Consider the following 22,002-nt stretch of genomic DNA (forward strand, 5'->3'; position numbering starts at 1 on the left):
TCTCTCTTTCTCTCTTTCTCTCTTTCTCTCTTTCTCTCTTTCTCTCTCTCTCTCTCTCTCTCTTTCTCCCTCTCTCTCTCTCTTTCTCTCTCTCTCTCTTTCTCTCTCTCTCTCTTTCTCTCTCTCTCTCTCTTTCTCTTTGTCTGCAGATTTTTCTTTCTTGCTGTTGAAAGGATATAGACAGAAAGGACATATATTCTACCTTTAAATAGCTCCAGAATCTCTACCATATGCAACAAAGTGGATGTTTACAGTCAGCTTCCTTTTGTTAAATCTTTTTGTTTTTCTCCTGTCTATGTCCAGAATTCCAAAATAAGACTGTCTCTTCATATCTCTGGAAAACAGCAAAACAAAAATTGTCATTTTAGCCAGTAGGGAATAATAACTAGGTATGGTTCAGCTGGTTTAGGCAAGAATCTAAATTAGAGGTAGGATGCTTGTATATTTGAGTTTGATTAAACCTAATTGGGAGAGAACATTTTATGGGATGAGGGGGAAAAACATGTTTATTTTTCAGATTTCTTCATGTAACTGCTGATATTTAAGAGGACAAAATTTCTTTAATATGAATGAAATACAAAGAAAACTTTCAGAGCTGCTCAGAGATTCTTTGGGGGGGGCTGTTCATTACTGAAACTGAATATTTGTGCATCTTAAGAATTCATTATTATTTCTGTGCAGGGAAGCTAGTGGGTGGGAAGTGTTGTATGTGAAGTAATTGCTTGTGAACCTCTTTTACATTAAGAATTAGTCTGTGCTAGTGTATCCTTTCAGAGTTTTGTAATGTCCTCTGAAAAACCCATCTTTGTGTTTGGTATTCTAGGATTTTTGTCTTAAATTTGTCCCTTATTGTCTTTGCTTATCCATTGCAGTTGTGTGCAGGATATTTTTTTCTCCCCTGAGCCGTTATTGTTCAGTCCTATAATATGTCTCCAGGAACAAACGTTTCTCTGAAAATTGTTGGCATACCTGTGCCAAAACATTGCTGACAGAAAGCAATACGAGTTTTCTCACCTCTCACTGAGTATTTAAACTCTCTTTCAGGTTTTAATCCCCATTTCTCTTTATGTGTCCATTGAGTTAGTCAAGTTGGGCCAAGTCTTCTTAATTCACAATGACATTGACCTGTATGATGAAGAAGCAGATTTGCCTATACAGTGCCGTGCCCTAAATATTACTGAAGATCTTGGACAAATCCAGTACATCTTCTCTGACAAAACTGGGACACTAACAGAAAACAAAATGGTATTCCGACGCTGTACTATCAATGGAATTGAATTTTCACATCAGGAAAATGGTAAGTGACACTTGTTTTTTTGTATTTGCTTTTCTCTCTGAGCAACTAAATGTTACTAATTTAGAAATTAATTTTTAAACATACAGAGCCTTCTGACTGAATGTAGAGCTTTGTGGATTTGTCTTCATTTTATGAGGGAGTCCTATTACAGAGTTTTATGGAAGTGAAGGTGTTTTAAGTGATTCAGAAATCAGATGGGAAAGGATTTCCGGTTTCCTCTGCAGACATCTCAGGCTTTGCCCCACATTCAGTGCCCACTTGGGTGCAGAGAACATTTCCCTTTCTAAATGAACACCAGCCAACCTTTCACAAACTCACAAACTGAGATTAGTTAGGAATTAAACTCAGTGGGTCCAAAAGTAATTACCATGTTTTTCTGTGTGGTATGCAAGGTACAGCAGTGCATTCTCCTCAGGCAACCCTAGCTACAATCATACCTGACATTTGATGCTCTGAAACTGAGGGTTTGACTCAGACCCATTCTTGGTCACTACTTTCTCTCTCTACACAGTGCAAAGGATTTTATTAAGCTGGCAAGCAGTTGCCAAAAAGGTATTTGTGCTCTGTGACTGAAAATATCAGCATATCTATGAATTACTATATTTCACTCTTCTGTCCCAGTCAACTGCAAAATTCAGCTAAAGAGACCAAGCATTAGCAGAATTCCACAGCAATGTCTGATCGCTTCAAATGTTCATTTTTGTTTTCTCGCAATAATAAATATTGGAGTGGGGAATTGGGCAAAGTGGATAGTGAGGTTTTTCTGGTGCTGGCTTTTGATGTGTTTCAGCTTTGGTTTAGTTTGGTTCAGTTTTTTTAACCAGCCAGCATATTCCTCCTGAGCAATGCAAAGAAGAGAACAAGAGGTAAAGTTTCATTTTCTCTTTTTACAGCCAAGCGCCTGGAAACCCACAAAGAGTTGGATTTAGATGATGAAGAATTTGTGAAACTTCAAAGCTTCACTCTTCCTCCCATGAATATTGAGAGACCAGCCACTTATAAACAGAGGACCATGAGACCTCTAAGGAGGTCCCAGAGTGCTAGGGCTCATTTTCAAGGGCATACGAGGAATAGGTCACTCGGTCGTTGTGACAGCAACCGGTCTCAAGTGGCATTCAGCAGCACCATTGTAAGTACAAACAGACTGACCTAACACCTCCTACCTTCTCCTTTCTCTGTGACATTTTGTGATGAGAAGTCAACAGGATGTGGAAATCCAAGCCTTGGGGCAGGCAAGAGGGAAGGGGGAGACAAAACATTGAGATCTTCACTTATAGTACACAGGCTGCAGTAAGGGATGAGCTAAGTAAGGGTCTGGGAATCTGGGTCTGTCTATCAAGGACTATAGCAGAAGAGCAGGGTCACACAGGTGAGTTTTTGTGATAACTTGCTTGATTCATTTGGGGCCCAAGGATTAAGGCTGTGATTCATAACAGCAAGAGATACTTTCTACAAAGAGGAATGAAGTTTTTGTACTGTTGTGGTACACTAAAATGCCAGGGAAAATGAGCCGGGGATCCTGGACTGGGGCTGTACAAGTGGAGTTAGGGACATAAGCTGTTGCATAAACAAAAGGCACAGTTCCTCCTGTGAGATGATGATAGGGAAAAGGTTACCTGTTTGAAGTCTGAGTTTTGAACACAGCTTGAAAAGCCAAGAACTACTTCTGCTACTAGCACTGCAACATACTGTCTCTCTTAAACAAAGCTTAGCCACCCCTGTCCATTGTATAGAAAATGTCCAGGCTGCACTCTTCAGAGCAGTCCTGGGAGTTTGTTCCTGTGTCTATAGCGTGTTTTTCAAGGAAGAACAAAAAACAAAACAAACAGAACCCCACAACCCAGCACTTCTCATAAAGATAATAGAAATTAAGCTAAGAGGGCTTGTCAGAATAAGTTCTTAAATCCTGCAAGTGTTGAAGAGCCTCATCTTCCTTTGGTAGCTACATGGCCTCAGCTGGAGTACTGACTTGGGAGCATTTGCTGACCTCATTACAATGCTAGGAAAAGCTGAAATTCAGTTTTGCATTTTAGATCTGAAACTTCCCCTGAAACTCTAACTTACCCAAATTATATTAAAACTTTTTTCTCCTTCTTCTTGTAAGTTTTTTAACAGACATTTCAGACAAGGATTTTATGGACATTTTATTCCAGTTTAAATGGCTAGAAAACCCTTTCAACTCTTGATTTTGATTTTTTTAATTAGAATATAATAAATACTGAATTCTCAGAACTTTGTTTACTGCAGTTGTCCTTGGCAAAGTTTTTTACTTGATGACCTTTTTTTTTCGAAGGCTGCAGGTTTGAGTGCATTGTAAGATCCTACCTGCCTCATAGGAAAGTTGTTGACTTGCTGGAATGTGTTTAAAGGAGGGCAACAAAGCTGGTGAGGGTTTTGGAGCACACACCCTATGAGGAGAGGCTGAGGGAGCTGGGGTTGCTTAGCCAGGAGAAGAGGAGGCTCAGGGCAGACCTTATTGCTGTCTACAACTACCTGAAGGGAGGTTGTAGACCCCCCAGGTGGGGGCTGGTCTCTCTTCCCAGGCAACCAGCACCAGAACAAGAGGACACAGTCTCAAGCTGCACCAGGGGAGGTTTAGGCTGGATGTTAGGAAGAAATTCTTCATAGAAAGAGTGATTGGCCATTGGAATGGGCTGCCCAGGGAGGTGGTGGAGTCACCACCACTGGAGGTGTTTAGGAAGAGACTGGATGGGGCTCTTGGTGCCAAGGTTTAGTTGATTAGGTAGTGTTGGGTGATAGGTTGGATTCGATGATCTCAAAGGTTTTTTCCAACCTGGTTAATTCTACTCTATTCTATTCATTCAGTTCCTCTGTCACATAGCAGACATCAGACAAGACTCCTGCTCTTGCAATATGAGAGTTTTGTCAGTTGTTATCCTAGAATTTTTCAGCTCAGTCAGAAAACCATGGGTGATGACTTCCAAAAACTTCTTATGGGTCATGACTTTTTGCAGTGTGATAAAGGAATTTCTTGACAGTATATTCCCCTGGTGTTTTTTCATTGCTAGGCCTCTTCATTTTCATCTATAAATAAACTGCCATGGTTTGGATTTTTTCCACTGTAAAAACAATATCTGAGGGGCTAATATCAAACATCTGCTTTGTAGTGAAAGATTAAGTTCCTGCTGTGGAAATAGCTAGCCTTAGTTACTTTTAGGTATCATTGCATCTGAGTAAATCATTTAACCTCTATGATAAATACAAAGACATACTAAAAATGGCAGCACTTCAGTGTCGTCCAGAGGCTGTCCTGTATGGTGATATCCTTCCAATGATGCATAATAGTATCCTTCTTTACCAGCCAAGCCAATTGCCTATCACTAAAAGGGGTGTCATAAAATGTTTCCTCTTTATGGCTCCTGCCCTTTAGAACTTCTATCACCTTGACACATTTGTACTTTCCTACAAATCTGGAGCATCTTGAGTACTCCAGTTACACAGACAGTGTTGTGGGCTTGAACATATCTCAGTAGTCAAAGCTCCTTAAGAAGAATCCATCTTTGGACCATGTGTGAATGCAGACACAGATACTGCTATTTGACTTGATTAAGGCTTGCAGAGCTCTTCTGGATGAATAGTTCTGCTAAAATAAAAGCTTTGAAGTATTCTGTGGCAGCCAATGATTGCAAAACACAATCCTCACTGTAAATTGTCAGGCTCAGCTTTTTCAGATCAACAAAATCCAAGGGGGAAAAAAAAAAAGAAAAAGGCTTTACAGAATAAACAACATAAAGTCCAAAGGCCTGTAGCTGGCAGTGTACAATTTGTTGTTGGTGGCTTTTTTCTTAATAAATGTCAAGTTTCCAAGGGTTGACGTGCCAGCCACTTGGAAACTATTCATGAAAACTGGTAGCCTCAGGTAACAGTAAAATTGAAGAACTTTGCACTGCTGAGAAGACACAGTGGTTTTTGGGTAAGGGTTATCACAGCATCTGCTATGAGCACCTGCACGTCAGAAGGGTTGCCAAGAAAAGCGTTTTGAAGCAAGGAGGCTTGACATAATGGTATCCTACAAAATGTAAAGAGTTTAATTGGGAAGTAACTGTGCCAAACAAAAGATAATCATTTACAAATGTCAAATTTATATCTGAACAGTTTTTAAAGGAAAATTATCTATGCACCAATCACAAAATTTGCTTACTCTCAATCAACCTTACAGGAATCAATGAGAAGCAGGTTGCATATGGTATTTTAAGTGCATTTGAGCAGTGGTAATTGATTGTGTCTGCAAATCAGGGTATTTGCACTTTGTCTCAGCATTCTGAGCAGTTCTGCAATTAGGATGCTCGGCAGCTACAGAATGTATTTCAGCCTGTCTGTGAGAGTGCTCTCTGCTTGACAGGTTTTGATGTTTTGCTGAAATCTGAGAAGCTCTCATCAATTAACATGTTCATTTCAGTGTGTCTCTGAGATAGAGATGAGGACAATGCGTTTTTCATGGCATTTGGTAAAGTTAATTAAATTGGAGCCTGCAGAGCCTAAGAATAACTAAGCAACATTGCTTGTGTTTTCCGGAGTAGAAGGAGCACAGGTGTGACGTAGAACCTAACTCTTAGGTCTTATCCTCTGGTTTTGTTCTTTCCAATATTTTTTTGTCCACAGTCTTCATGATTCATAGCAGTTTATGGAGCCTCCTAACATAACATTTACACAGTTGATCAGCAATTGTGAGACCTATATCCAGTTACAGTATCACAGTATCACAGTATAACTAAGGTTGGAAATGACCTCGAGGATCATCGAGTCCAACCTATCAACACAGACCCCATGACTAGACCATGGCACCAAGTGCCACATCCAATCCCCTCTTGAACGCCTCCAGGGACGGTGACTCAACCACCTCCCTGGGCAGCACATTCCAATGACGAATGACTCGCTCGGTGAAGAACTTCCTTCTCACCTTGAGTCTAAACCTCCCCTGGTGCAGCTTGAGACTGTGTCCCCTGGTTCTGGTGCTGGTTGCCTGGGAGAAGAGACCAACCCCTTCCTGGCTACAACCACCTTTCAGGTAGTTGTAGAGGGCAATGAGGTCACCCCTGAGCCTCCTCTTCTCCAGGCTAAACAACCCCAGCTCCCTCAGCCTCTCCTCATAGGACTTGTGCTCAAGGCCTCTCCCCAGCCTTGTTGCCCTTCTCTGGACACGTTCAAGTGTCTCAATGTCCTTCTTAAACTGAGGGGCCCAGAACTGGACACAGTACTCAAGGTGTGGCCTAACCAATGCAGAGTACAGGGGCACAATGACTTCCCTGCTCCTGCTGGCCACACTATTCCTAATGCAGGACAGGATGCCATTGGCCCTCTTGGCCACCTGGGCACACTTACATCTTCCAAAAATTCTATAGCAATATCTATTCAGTGGGTAAGAGCTTGGCCAAGATTTAGACAATTGCAAATTCCTAATTTATTGTCATCATTAGCAAGCTATTCTTGCTCAACATAAAGACAAAGAGATAAGAGATCTATCTATTAACAGTTACACTTGGAAGATTAGAGACTGAGCTGAACAGATCTATCAGAACACAAACTCAAGCTATTCCAAAAACTTAGAGTTGAGAGTCGCTGCCAAGTCTATAGTATTTATGTTGATAACCATTAAAATGTGCAACGTCAGTGTATGTCTTAGGATTTACATGGAATGGAAAAGAAAGAATGGTGTAGTCTTCACTTCAGAAATCTGCTGACATGTCTGAGAGAGAAATATAGTGACTGATTTATTCATTTCATAAACATTTATGAGAAACCTGGATGGAGACAGATAACACAGAATGGTTGAGAAGGAGAGGAACATCCAAACCCCTCACTCACCTACATCCAGTGGCCCAGCTGTGCCAGGGGAAGTTTAGGCTTGAGGTGAGGAGAAAGTTCTTCACAGAAAGAGTTATTGGCCATTGGAATGGGCTGCTCAGAGAGGTGGTTGAGTCACTCTCCTTGGAGGTGTTTAAAAAGGGATTGGGCATGGCACTTGAAGACATGGTTTAGTTAGTCATGAGGTGTTGGGTGATGGGTTGGACTTGATGATCTCTGAGGTCTTCTCCAACCTTATAGATTCTATGATTCTATGCTTTTAGTAGAGTAGGAAAAAAACAGAATGATAAGCAACTTTGAAACAAGACAGAGATTTAACATTTATTCTGTGTACCTATAGACATTCTTATGAATTAAGATCATAACAACACAGTTCCTTCTAGATGTAATAACTCCAATAAATAGTGCCTTGCCTATTAGAAGTATTTCATGAAGATTTCAATTGTCCTATTGCCATCAGATTTTAGTGCCATCAAGTAAAAGAAATGCTATCTAATTAAAGAGGAAATCATAAGAACTGAATGTCACTAACCATTTTATAGCATCAGCATTTGCACTAACATTTGCTAATACTAAAAAGATGGTAAATTTAACTGATCATCATATTAATGCTACTTTATTTAATTTTCTTTTTTTGCTCATTTTTATATATGTTCAGGCTGGTCAGAGAACAGACTTGCTTCTCTGAATTGCTTTAATTGTTTTTCTTTAATCTGAAGATCCTTAAGTCTGGAAATTCAGGCCAGCTCTGTTTTCACTGAATGTGAAAAAGAAAATAAGAAAAACTTTTCTGATAAATATTGGGGTTTGTATTATTTTGGCTTTAGAAGATTTTACATTTGTCCAGAGGAAAATATTTGCCTCGAAGTTTCTCCTAAAGTGGAACATCCACTAGCACATTGTCATTTTTAGCATAAACTTGAGGCAGATAGTAAGTATATAGATGTGAAAGAAATTGTGTGGGATGATGATAGATAGGAGAGGCTGAGATCCACATGTAATATAGCGATGGTGATTCTAATTGTGGCAATGCATGAGGAAGTTATATGAATAGGTGGGCAAGCAGTCAGAGAGTCTCTAATTGATCATGTTTTGACTTTAATATGATTCTCAGCATAATTGATTTCACAGTAGTGTCTGCATACATATGTTCTTCATCAGAATTGTCCAGTTAGGCTATCTGGGATTGCTAGCTGTGCAGTGAACTGTACTGCAACAGAGTTATTTCTCTGCTGCAGCGTAAAACTGTGAAGGGATTTCTAAAGAATGACAGCTTTAACTTTTCTGCCTCTGATTCCTTTAGGAGAGGCCTGAGAAGATAACTGAGAAATCAGGCTTATCCTCAGTATGTATCAGTTTGCTAGAGAAAGGACAGCATCTATACTTCAAACATTTCCCTATGTGTGAAATAGGAAAAAAAAGGCATGAAAACACTGAGCCAGAGCCTCCTGCAGCAGAGAAAGTGTAAAGCCTTGTTCCATCTTTGGATTACAGTTGAGGTCTGTGCTGTAAAATGGGCAGATTTAGCTGCAATTATTAGGATGGTTTAAGAACTGCTATTTACTTTAGCAAGCAGTAGTTACAATGCAACACACTCATCTCAACACAACACAGGCATGAAGGTGGTTGGGCTGACTTCTGTCGTATATTTAGGGGACTTAGGAAAACTGTGCCAGATTGAAAGAGAAGGTAGTAGCTGAGATGAACTAGAAAGCAGAAAAATCACTTTGGCAGTATCTTAAAGAAGGCATCCAAAAGTGTTGGCTCACAAGAAAGTCTCTTTTAAATTTGGAAGCTTTTGTTAAATACGGCCCTGAACTAAATCCAAACCAGACTCTGCTAACATGAAATTTCCATTAAAAGTACTACTCCCACAGCCCTACATCAAGTTAAATTGTAGGTAAGTGACATTGTTAAGTACTTTGGCTTGCTAATTTAAGTTTGATTAGAAAGAATGCGGTAGTAAAATTACAGTAACATTTTGGGAACAAATGGAGTATGTATGCATTTATTTATTTATTGTAAGAACTGAGGAAGGACAATTTGAGACAGCTCCCCTTTCTGGGTGCAAAGAAAAATGGAAACAAAAAGTGATACTGCTGTAACAATGCTGTAAGCCTTGTTGAAATACGGCTCAGCTACCACACTGAAATGGGAGATTCAAAGTTGACTTCTATCTGGAGCGTCCTTCAATTCAGCAGTCAGCGGTTTCAAAGTTGGAGGATACAGTATGGATTAATTTTTTATTTCTAGTGGATCTCAAGAACCAAGTAATCTAAAACCATCTATTTCAAGATGCATTTCCTTCTAATGATCTAGTTATGGAGTTTTTAGAAATGTATTTTTTTTTCCCCTAGAAGCACAAAAAACATTTACTTACATAATTCTAGGTGTAAATTGAGTAAGAGGCAAGAAGAAGCTGTCAAATTGGTAGTTCTTCATTGAGGACAAAGATAAATGGGAATAATCCTCATCAAGTAATTTCTCTTCCAGGAAAAGGATGTGGCTCCTGATAGCAGGCTGCTGAGGCGAGTGAGAGAAGCTGCACTCCAGATTGGAAATCTTTCTTCCTCTGTACATACAAATATTTCCACATCCCTTACTGACTTTTTTCTTGCCCTTGCCATCTGCAACACAGTCCTGGTCTCCACAGCTACTAAGCCAAGACAAAGGGTAATCTAGCTTTAAGTATATGAGGAAAATTGATTATGCTTTCACCTAACAACATAGTGCCATGTTCAGTGAAACCAAAATGGTGATAAACAGTTTGTTTGGGAGAGCTTCTCAGTATCTTTTTACCTTTTATGAACTATCTGTTGTTTCCCTGCCTATGTACATCCCTTCTTAATGTGGGTTTTGTGTTTGATGAGTAGCTGTGGCTATCACAGTATCTGCAGTGTGTCAAACATAGTGGATTTTCTCTGATCTGCCAGGTCATTGACAATTGCAAGGGGCTTCATTACATCTCTGCTTCAGAGGTAGAGATACAATTCTCCATGAAATTTGTATGGTAACCCATCTATGGCTCCCCCACTGAATCTCACCACCACAGCTAAATAGGGGAGAGGAAAAAAAATTGGTTTTCTAATTATCATCATTTGTATACAGAAAAACATACTGAGGCTTTGAAAAGTACTTTGCAGCTCACATTTATTTAACTATAGGTGTTCTTATATTTCTAGGTCACTGTCCCACCACCCATCAAACCTTCAGGAATCACCCTGGAGAAGATTCACCAGATATTTCAACGGCTAAAATTAGCAAGCCTTAGTCAGTCTTTTTCATCTTCTCAGTCTAGTTCAGACCTAGGTGCCAGCTTCAGTGCAAAGAACACAGAGGAGCGTCTTGCTGCACTGGATTGCTGTGACAATGACGACGACTGCTGTGCCAGTGGTAGAGGCAATGAGGTCCAGGGCAAAGACAGCACAGACATTGGTAGTGCTTCCTTGGATGAGGTTTTTAAATCTGTGACTAGCAGTTCATTGCCAGCAGACTTTTGTTACGAGGCTGAGAGTCCAGACGAGGCAGCACTTGTCTATGCTGCTCAGGCATATAGCTTCACTTTAGTGTCCCGAACTCCCGAACAGGTGACCGTACGATTGCCACAAGGCATGCTTCTGACTTTTGATATTCTCTGCACTTTGGGGTTTGACTCAGTAAGGAAAAGGATGTCTGTAGTGGTGAGACATCCTCTAACCAAGGAGATTGTTGTCTACACAAAAGGAGCTGACTCTGTTATAATGGACTTGCTGGAAGACTCTACAAGAGGTAATTAGCCAAGAAGCTATTTCCATTGTGTTTGCTGTAAGGAAGCATAAAAAGTTTGCAGTACTCTTTCCTGTGTGAAATATTATATTTAGGCATTTAGAGAATTAAAAAAAAAGAATTAGCTTTCTCTATCTTTACAGATCAGAACAGAGGTATTTATTTAACCTGAGCAGCATTTCAGAATATGGAATAAGCTAATCAAAATTCACTGACAGTGCTAACTCTTGTGGATTGTGCAACAATACTGCCATAAGGGCCTGACCATTGTATTTCAGCTTGTCAGCAAGAGGGCTAGAACATTAACAAACAAACAAAAAACCCCAAGTAATCTTATCTTATAGGAAACAAGCTTCTTTAGCAAGACTTCAGCTTATGCACAGCCAAGAGTTTTGAGCTTTTAAAGGAATTGCTGTTATACTGGAATCCAGTTTACTCTAACACCTACTCTTTTTTTTAATCTTAGGCCAGTAGATCGCAAATTATCTGTGCTTAATATACAAAAATTTTCCTTGTATTCCACAGCTGACATTAATGCAGAGAAAAGAACAAAAAGAATAAGAGAAAAAACACAGAAACATCTGGAATGCTACGCCCGTGATGGCCTACGAACTCTGTGCATAGCTAAGAAGGTAGGAGGGCATCAGCTGCTTATGTAGTTTTGCTCTGCATGTGTCAGTAGACTTATTTTGAAGTGTTATGATTCTTTCTGCTTCAGATAACAAGCCAGACACAGCCCATCTTTTTGTCCCCCATTTGATTGCTCTGCAGTGGTTTTTTTCCTGTTTTTCCTCCGGGTGAGCAGATGATGGATTTTTGGTCAGCCTCGAAACATTCATTTCTGCTTCTCTTATAGTAACTCTAGCTGACCTTCTCTACAGTGATTCCAAGCAAGAAATAAAAAGTCTGCAGAGGATCTAACCTTGTTCTGTTCTGCTTGGCATTCAGCTTTCAAAACTCTTGCCCTCAGCCTGGGTTAGTACATCTTAGCCTGATGCATTAATACAGAAGTAGTCTATGGGCAACAGATAGGTCATATCCAAGCTCTGGAGAAATGTAGAGCAACCTGCAGGAACTCTGTGCTCCAGTTCAGAGCCCTAGCTGTGTGACCAAGAATTTCTCCAGTTCACATTTTGAAGTCTCAGCTGTAGGCCAGTTATACAAACAGGAAGGCAGGTTTCTTTCTCTCATCACTACATGTTCTTGCAGTCTTCTCTCAGAAAAGTTTGTGTTCTTTTAAAGATGACACAGTACTTTACTGGCCTGGATCAGAGTTAAGTCTCTGTGATCCTGAATGTTGGCATTCTTCTCTTATTTAAATTTAAAATGAGCTGTTTAAATTGTGTTCTGCAGGTCTTGAATGAAGATGACTTTCAAAAATGGGCCAATTTTCGTCGGGAGGCAGAAGCTGCAATTGACAACAGAGATGAGCTGCTAATGGAGACAGCGCAGCATCTGGAGACCAAGCTCACCTTGCTGGGTAGCTAAAAATAAGAGTCATCATTGCATGAAGTATCGCTTGCTCTCCTGTGATATAGTTGGCAGTCAGACAGACAGCAGCTTATACTAATTTATATCAGAAAGTCTTCCTCTGAGATTTGGAAATCTCAGGGCTAGGCTATACAGCCCAGTGACAGTGTCTCAACAAGTTCTTGTGCATTTTTAGTACAGTAACTTTGAAAGAGTGTGCAGAAACTGTCATGTGCCCTGAGTACAGAACATGTACCTTGGTCATTACTGTGCCTCTGCTGACACAGTAGATAATGAAGTTCCCATAATCCAATCATATCTCTGTGTCCTTAGATAAACCTATAAAGTACTATAAATTAACTTCAGTTTTGAGCACAAATTCCAAGGGAATTTTGGTAATTAAACTGTATTGTAGAACCAGGTGACTTAAACAGATAGGCATTTTTGCTAGTGACTTCCTGATGCTGTTTCATTGTCATGATAGTTTTCTGCACTTTCTAAAAGGGTATTTGTGCACTTGTGCATCATCCATCACCATTGTATATAGCACTATTCTGTTAAATTCTGGAACCCTTCAAGGCTTTCTTTTCTGTTCCCAAACATTTTGTTCTTTTAAGACTGATTTTCAGAGTTGCCTCAGTCTCCTCTTTCTGTAAATCCAATCTGTGCCCAAACTTCATTATCCTGAATTTCTGTGATTGCAAGCTATTAGCATTATGACTTCTCATAATCTCTGCAGTGATTTAAAAAATTAGAGTAATAACAGTAAATGGCATAAGCAGAACCATATAAGAGGTAATGTAGATCTTGTCAGAATCTGTTACCTTTGCCAACTCCTAAGGCTCTGTGCTCAAACTTTATTGCACAAAAAAAATGTTCTTTTGCCTTAAATCAATATCTATCTTTAATGTATCACAGTTACAGCATCTTCAAACTGACCTCTAGTGGAAGAGATAAGAAGAAGAGTATTGTAACAGTCAGGTAGTGATTTACCATCAGGATGAGTGTTGGCATCTGCTTCTAAGTTTGCACATTTTCAAAGAGAAAACTTCCTGTACCTTGTCTTCTTTCTTTGATGGGTGAAACATCTAACTTGAGAGTAGGGATAGCATTCATTTAAATAGTCAAAGTTCATCTTTTCTGGTTGCTTTGACAAGACATAATGCAGTATGTTAAAAATGCATATGGTACAATTCCTCTGCCAGTATATTGTCATTTTGGATTATTAAGGAGAAATGAAATGCATTGTTCTAGCAACGAGTGAAAGGAAAACTTGATTGCTGACACATTCAGATCTTAATCCAAATGCAGATCTTGTGCCTGTGGGTTTATTTGCTGGGAATTACCTTGGCTCAGCTCTTAATAAGTTCAGAATCACGACTGCAAGTCAAAGACCTTTTCTTAAAGAAAGAAAACAGCCTCTTGATTTTCAAATGAAAGAAAAATAGTTCATCACTTCTTTTCCTGTTTGCCCAGGAGCAACAGGGATTGAAGATCGGCTCCAAGATGGAGTCCCTGACACTATTGAGGCTCTTCGGGAAGCTGGGATACAAATCTGGGTGTTGACAGGAGACAAACAAGAAACAGCAGTTAACATTGCCTATTCCTGTAAACTCCTGAACCAAAGAGACACTGTCTTCACCATTAACACTGAAAATAAGGTGAGTGCAGAGATACACACAGAATTTCCCTTTCCCTTTCTTTGTGTCTTGCAGCCTGGTACTGTTTTGCTATATTCAACCAAAAACCCACAAAGCAGCATTAGCCCAGATGTTTAGATCATGAGTTTTAGACACTTATGTAGAGTTTTATTCAACAAAAATGCAATGATTCTTCTAAATGAAAATATTCTCCTCAAAAATTACCTGAATAGTGAGCTTTAGAGAGAAGGTAATATGGAGTTTAAGTGCCTGGTTCCTTAATAATGTTGACATCTGGATTTCACCTTGCAAAGGTATTTTAACTCTAGGCAATACCTGTAGGAAGACATTTGAAAAGTACAGGTGTGAGTTTGGTCTGGCAAAAGTATGCAGATGTACATTTAATTAAATTCAGAACCTTCCAGCCATGTGTTCCCTAACAGAATTATGCTTAACTAGAAATTTATTAGTGAATAATTTAATCCAGCATCTTTTTGTGTAAGCAGCATTTCACCTTCTTGGAAACCTAAATGTAGTTCTTGTGGGCCAGTTGAAAACACAGTCACTTCCTTGACAATCTTGGTGGCATGCATAGTTGCTGTGCACAGATAGTCCCTGAATTTCCATGGGCAAGAAGGTCAGGCAGTAGGCAAAGCAAACACTCCAAAATGAGGATAGTCACTTCAAAGGCATCTAAAACTCACTAAAATACAATGAACAATCTGTGGTGCAACCTATGGATATCCCTGAAACTGTCTGAAAGGACAGTTTGAAGTGGATAAATGCCGTTTTTCCTGGTAAAAGTAAAAGGCTTTAGAAAAGCAACCTTGACTTTTGCAGGTTGTGAAGTAACATAGGCAGTATACCAGAAAAATTATGCCTTGCTTTTGGACAGCAGAACAGCCACCACTGTGCATAGCCTAGTGTCTCATCCCTCCGGGCACCATGATGGGACAGATGGCTTTGCGAAATGGGTTTAGGTATTATGGTTAAACCAGACTTGTTTGTTAAAGGCAGGTCAGCCCTGATCATTTCTTAAGCTCACAAGCAGGATCCAAAATATCTTCTTTCTTTTTTTTTTCATTTTCTTGCTAGTGACCTCTCTACCTCCCATGCAGCCCTAGAGGCACCCTAGGTGGTACAAGCACCTAGCCACTGCCCTTTTCCCAAGTGTGCTGCTCTGTCCTTTCTGTGCAGCCTGCACTGGTAGTACACACACAGCAGTTACAGTGGTTGCAGGATCAGGATCACAGGATGATAGGGATAAGAAGGGAACCATGAGATGAGTCTTTCTGTGGGTAGGCAGGAGGTTGAGGAGGGAAGACAGGGCTCCTTTCTGCAACAAAGCAAGTCACTGGTCTCAGGTGTCTGTGGTGGTTTTAGGCTATGCCTTTAAAATTTAGCTACCGATTTTGAGCAGAAAAGTAGAAAAATGTAAATGAATCATTACTGGTGTAAAAAGGAAAACAAAAGATTATTCTAAACAAATTCATTGGATAAATATCCAGAATAAGACCAGCTGTACCATAACAATTTTCCCCTCTTCTCTTCTGATCTCAGCTGTTTTGCTTCACTCAGGAGAGATAATCTGCTTGCTGGCTGGCCTTGGCTAAGTCTAATCCACTGCTTCTCTCTCTGCTCCTTTTCTCTCCTAGAACAGAGGGGCACTGGGTAGTGGCAGTGGAATGGCTTCCCTGGTCTCTGACCAGGGGAGTTTTGGTGTTGTTTGCTAATTGTAAATACCTGTATAATATAGTAAATCCTGTCTATTTTGTACATATTCATTGCATTCCACCGTAGAGTGTAGATTTTGCTTGTAAATACAGATTCATTTTCCTTTGAGTTGGCCTGGCAAAGTTAATGCTAGGGGGAAACTTCAACCCACCACAGTGCCTCAGTTTTTCTCCCCACAGAAGGGGGTTATCCACACAAGCTCTGCCTATCTCTCACTATTGTGAAGGTTAATTAAACACAGTTAAAACAGTGACCATTTCTCTTGTGACAGGCAATTGTATCAAGCGGTTAGCTGGCCTACTTTCTAACTGCCTTCATCTGGGGTTAGTATCTCTCCAAACAAGAATAAAATCCTATGCAAATGTCTCTCTTTTAATGTCATGGAAATAGGGAAACACGCAAAGACGATGTGGAATTTGGCACAGAATACCTTCCTTGCTTCAATGTGTAATTTCATTTGATACACATAGCTGCTTTAACGGAAGGCAGAATGAATATATTTAGGATGGAAATTAGAAGATGATGTCTGTCAGAAAAATGATGCTGCAGGTGGAACCACCCTGACTCCAGGAAACAGGCATGTGCATGTCTCCATAGCACCCTACATGGCCTCGATTCAGGCTCAGGTGCAGGCTGCACTCACTCATCTGGGTGCTTGTGGGGGTATGTGTGGTAAGATGGGCTGCTGGAGGTGCTGTACAATAAGATTTATTTACCTCCTTTTCAGAACGAAGCTGAGGACACTGCTTCTGAAAGACTCTCCTAGCAGCAGCAGAGGGGGAAAACAAATAATACACCCAAAGTGTTTAACCCATTAATTTTGCCAAACTTAACCCCTGAATCCCTTCAGTGGGAAAGGTCTCTCTTTACCCCCTGAGCCCAGAAGCTTATTCAAACACTGAATATTAAATATCTTCCAGGAAGAAGCAACACAACTAAGTAGTTTGGGGCATTCATTTAAAACCACAATCCAAGGCAAAGCAGGAATTTCCACTACAATTTTTGGTTTGTTCACAGAAAAATGATGCTCCTTTGTTGTTTTTTCAGAGGTTTTCAATGTGCAGGCTAGATGCAGCTTTTTATTAGATGTCAGAGGTACGTTTGATTCCAGAACCTCCCACTTAAGTGCAATTTAAATCTTGCAAACATCCTACACATGTACCTTATGCAACATAAAGTGAAAATAACATTTTAGAACTGAATCATCACTCAATATAGCTGACAGATAAGGTAGAAAAGGGAGTGATTAGTTCTTCAGGTATTCAGTGCCATGCCGCAGAAGGAGGACTTCCAGTACTTGCCAGCAGCAAAATAACTTTCAGATAATTCTGGATTTTCTCTGACAATGGTGTGCCAGATTAGGAAATTTGTATGGGAGAGGTATAAATGCCCAAATCTCCCCTTAAAACTGTTTGTGTTTGATACTAAGTCAATTCCAGCCATTTTGCAGACTAAAAGCAGACTTCTGTCTGATTTGATGAGAGGGAAAGAGGTAGTTTGTATTTGAGGCACAGTGCTGGGCAATATGGGACTTTATTTCTGTCCCTATCCGTGACACACACCTGACTTGTGACCTGGGAAAAGCCAAACTGTCAAAGCTGCTAGGGAATTTTGAAGATCTTAACCTCTTGTTTCCCTGCTGCAGTTTATTTCTGAGGCAAGCAAATGTTGCAGTAGCTACATTATTTATCTAAGGACTAGATTTTTTTTTCATTTCCTTTGGAACTAAAAGGTTTGGTTGTTTTTTTTAAAGTCTGAACTTTTACCATTGCAAATACAAATATGCACTTCCTTACTAAACTTAACTAGCTGATAAGATGCAGTGTTTTCATTGGGGAACTTGATGATGTCATCAAAATAATCTCCAATCTCATGAATCAGCAATTATCGTAGTCTGTTTTCCCTGATGTCTATCTGATAGTCTTAAACCCACTGGTGGATTATACAAACATACCTTTATAAGGTTCTGTGCTGTAAAGGGAGATGGAGATAACTCTTTCTAGAACCATCTATGTTTTCATACAGGAAACCTGTGAATCTCTTTTGGATTTAACCTTGGAAGAAGTAAGGAAGAATTATGAGATTAAAAAACCACAGAGGAAAATTTTTGGCATTATCCCAACATCTTTCTCAGCACCGGAGGTGCCCAGTCCTGAATTTGGACTAGTGGTTGATGGGAGGACATTGAACATCATCTTCCAGGGCGGCCTGGAGACAAAGTTCCTGGCACTGACAAAGCACTGCCGCTCAGTGTTGTGCTGTCGCTCCACCCCGCTTCAGAAGAGCATGGTGGTCAAACTCGTCCGGAGGGAGCTTCAAGTGATGACCCTGTCGATAGGTACCTCCATTCTGATTCTCACAGGGGAAAGGGCAAGCAAATCCTTTCTGTGTTATAGAAATGTATGGAATATTTTGCACAGACCACTTCTTCATAAAGATACAATGGGAAAATAACACTGAATAGTCCCTGATCAAAAAACATGTGAAAGTCCTTCTCCTGCTTTCCTTGAGTTAATCTGGCCTGCAGTTACTCAAGATGAAGATACTCCCAGCAATCCCTTTCATGCACACCGCTACAAATGTATGTACACATTCCCTCCAGAATGCCCTAGCTTTGGGCATGGAAAGCAGTCCAATAGTCACTATTTTGTCTTTTCATAAAGCCCTTTTCCTGTCATATTTTCCCAACTGGTGAAACAGAGTTATCCCCAAAGTGATATTAAGCACTGACTCATTTGCTTTTTACCTCCAAATAATGTGAAATACTTTGAGTTTCCTGCTCCACTTTTGATCCCACTAAAATCCTTGCAGAATTGATTTTTATGACTTAAAACTGAAAAATATACCTCTGTGGACCAAACAGAAAAGAAAATGGCTAATGTGTTTTAAAATTTCTTGCTTTGCCTTGGAGTTCAAAATAGAAGCTTTCAGCCTTCCACTTCATTTATTTTGCTTTACCAGCTAACCTAATTCGCAGTCTCTGCATTGCAGTCAACAACCATCTTGCTGCTCTTTCCATGGAAATTTGGTTATGTATTTAACATACTGCTGCAAGTTGAAACGAGCAGAATAACTCCTGAAACTGTCTTGTTACGTTGTTAACTGCAATCAAATTTATCGTGTCATTTGGAGAATTCAGTGAAGTAGTGCTGCAAAGCATGATGATGAGCATATGGAGTCCATCAAGCAGAAATGTGCAAAACAATGTATATGTAGATGGTGTAGGGCTGTCCATGTCACCACCCAGCTGGTCCTCATGTCAGGCCTAGCCCTGCTGGATCCAAGTCTTTTGGAAAGGAGAATGTTCCAACCAATATCGGAGCCTAGAGGTCATGACTGTCTGATGATGAGTACCAGTTACCCTGGTTAAGATGCATGATAGTACAGAAGAGCCTTTGTTCATTAGCACAGCTAGGCTTATTTTCTTGTTCTGATATAGTCACCCTTTCTTGCACCTGTATTGTTTCTTCCTGTCTTTCCATTCTAGGTGATGGTGCAAATGATGTAAGCATGATTCAAGCAGCTGATGTTGGAGTTGGAATATCTGGCCAAGAAGGCATGCAGGTATCTCTCCAATTTATTTCCATTCTGCTTTTGTCACATGGTCCCTTGCTCCTTAATGAGTTTCACAGCAGCCCTATACTCTTGACTGTCATCTTCAAAATGCAAGTTGGCATCCTTATTGTCATAAATTAATATGTAGTTTGTGATTATGGGTCCAGCCAAAAAAAGAGTGTTTTGAGCCAACAATTAGCATGCATGAACAAATGTGTGTTTGCTCATAAGCCTGGAAAATTAGCAGATGCCTGGCCAGTGTCAGGTTAGCATCTGGTTTCTGATTCATTTCCAGGCTTTGTTCACAATCTACAAGTGTTTTCTGCCCAAAACTCTTTCCCATGCATCTCCCTTCCTTATTCCCTATGGTAGTAATTTCTGCAGAGGTAAAAAGTTCCAACTATTTTTCTCTAGGTTCTTGCATGTTCGGGTGTTTTTTTTTTGTTGGTGTTTTGTTTGTTTGTGGTTTATTTTTGTTTGCTGTTTGTGGTTTACTTTTGTTGGTGGTTGGTTTTATTTTCTATGATATTCAATACTAGGAGATCATTCCAATGTTCACGTTCAAATTCCACCATATTGGGTGGGAAAAGAGGTTATTGTAAATTAATGTGAGTTCTTTTCACCAAAGGCTGTGATGGCTAGTGACTTTGCCATATCCCGATTTAAGCACCTCAAGAAACTGCTTCTTGTACATGGACATTGGTGTTATGCTCGTCTGGCAAAGATGGTGATTTACTTTTTCTACAAAAATGTGGTAAGATTATTAAACTTGTGGAGGTGTCCATCACAGCAAAGGTTAAGTCTACAGCATGGAGGGGTGGAAGGGTGGGAGTGTGGAGTCACCATCACTGGAGGTGTTTAAGGGACTGGATGGGGCGCTTGGTGCCATGGTTTAGTTGATTAGATAGTGTTGGATGACAGGTTGGACTCAATCTCAGAGGTCTTTTCCAACCTGGTTAATTCAATTCTATTCCATCCCATTCCATCCCATTCTATCCTCTCCTCTCCTCTCCGAACCTCTCCTCTCTGAACCTCTCCTCTCCGAACCTCTCCTCTCCGAACCTCTCCTCTCCGAACCTCTCCTCTCCGAACCTCTCCTCTCCGAACCTCTCCTCTCCTCTCCGAACCTCTCCTCTCCGAACCTCTCCTCTCCGAACCTCTCCTCTCCGAACCTCTCCTCTCCGAACCTCTCCTCTCCGAACCTCTCCTCTCCGAACCTCTCCTCTCCTCTCCGAACCTCTCCTCTCCTCTCCGAACCTCTCCTCTCCTCTCCGAACCTCTCCTCTCCTCTCCGAACCTCTCCTCTCCGAACCTCTCCTCTCCTCTCCTCTCTGAACCTCTCCTCTCTGAACCTCTCCTCTCCTCTCCTCTCCTCTCTGAACCTCTCCTCTCTGAACCTCTCCTCTCTGAACCTCCTCTATTCTATTCTATTCTATTCTATTCTATTCTATTCTATTCTATTCTATTCTATTCTATTCTATTCTATTCTATTCTATTCTATTCTATTCTATATGATGTGGATGTTGATTTATATTCTCATTTTGTTTTTTCCAGCTTATACTCTCTTACTTTTTAAAAAGATACAATTCCTGTTTCTTCCCTGTGCAAGTTTATAGTATGCTGCCTCCCTCTTAATAATGTGCTGCATAAAGCAGTGAGGACAATATGGGTTCTAAATATATTTTTTAAATAGCATTACTCCAGAGGGGAAAAGGACTCAAGGCTTAGTACCTTCTATATGGTAGTTCAAGAAACTTTATTAATAATACCCATGAGCCTTAAAATGACATTTGCATGGGGAAGAGCAGATTATTAGTGCTAGAATGTAGAAGATGACTCTGCACTAAGGATTGGTTGCCTGTGAAACCTCTGCATTTTTTTTTTTTGCATTTAATTTTAATGGGAACCACTTGTAAGTAATGATGCAGTCACATCTGGCATTTTTATTAAAAAGTTAATGTATATGCAAATGAGCTGCACATTGAAAAAAATAATGTAAAGTGTAAAAAACCTGCTAGTAATACAGTTTTTACAAGACTGCGCAAACAAGTCTGTTTGACATGAAATACACCAAGAATGAAAAACTATTTACTTAGAATTCAAAGTATCTGTTTGGGTTTTTCTTAATAATTTTGAATAAGGATTGCTTTTTATCACTGTTAAAATTTATAGTAGAAATTGAAACTTTTTTCTCCTTGACTGGATATTTTTTGAGTCCAAGGGGTATTTATTTGCAATGTAAAATAGCTCTCCAGACTGGGCTGCTGCTGCTCTATTATCGTGCCAATATGCTCCGTTCGGGAGCAGGGAGCCTTTGATTCTGCATGGACAGCCAGTTTGTAAAAAGATTTGAAAGTTTGCTACTCAGAGCTGTGAACAGTGTGCTTAATTATTCTCTGATATTTTCCTAAAGAAATCAAATGGCTTTAAAAAAGCTGCATCACAGTGGATTTATGTGAAGTAGACCCTTAAGACATAGTGCTTTGTGGAGTAAAAGTGCCAAGCTGCCTGATGGTACCATTAACCAAAATAATGTCTCTGTTAGTAGTAAATGTAGTACATAAACCTCATAGGTGAAACTATGAGAGACATAGACCACCATAGACCACACCATTGCAAACTAAAGGATCCAAATCAGCTTTCACAGTAGATAACTGCATAGAGAAAAGAAGAGGATGTAAAGGAGAAGCCACAGGAAAGGTGCAGCTTCATGAC

The 22,002-nt window shown here is 40.1% G+C and overlaps 1 protein-coding gene across 1 annotated transcript in view; it reads left to right on the plus strand.

The window, feature by feature from the left end:
- ATP10B (ATPase phospholipid transporting 10B (putative)) overlaps window positions 1-22,002 on the plus strand; it is a 51,513-nt gene that overhangs the window by 21,054 nt on the left and 8,457 nt on the right. Inside the window, 10 exon segments of the mRNA XM_068148482.1 lie at window positions 993-1,297; window positions 2,191-2,426; window positions 9,617-9,796; window positions 10,306-10,891; window positions 11,414-11,520; window positions 12,242-12,368; window positions 13,835-14,019; window positions 17,758-18,070; window positions 19,220-19,296; window positions 19,916-20,041. Coding sequence (XP_068004583.1) covers window positions 993-1,297; window positions 2,191-2,426; window positions 9,617-9,796; window positions 10,306-10,891; window positions 11,414-11,520; window positions 12,242-12,368; window positions 13,835-14,019; window positions 17,758-18,070; window positions 19,220-19,296; window positions 19,916-20,041 — 2,242 coding nt within the window.

The sequence above is a fragment of the Melanerpes formicivorus genome, unplaced genomic scaffold, assembly GCF_026170545.1.
Source record: "Melanerpes formicivorus ecotype bairdi unplaced genomic scaffold, bMelFor1.0.p_v2 SCAF_2, whole genome shotgun sequence".
NCBI classification, from domain to species: Eukaryota; Metazoa; Chordata; class Aves; order Piciformes; family Picidae; genus Melanerpes; species Melanerpes formicivorus.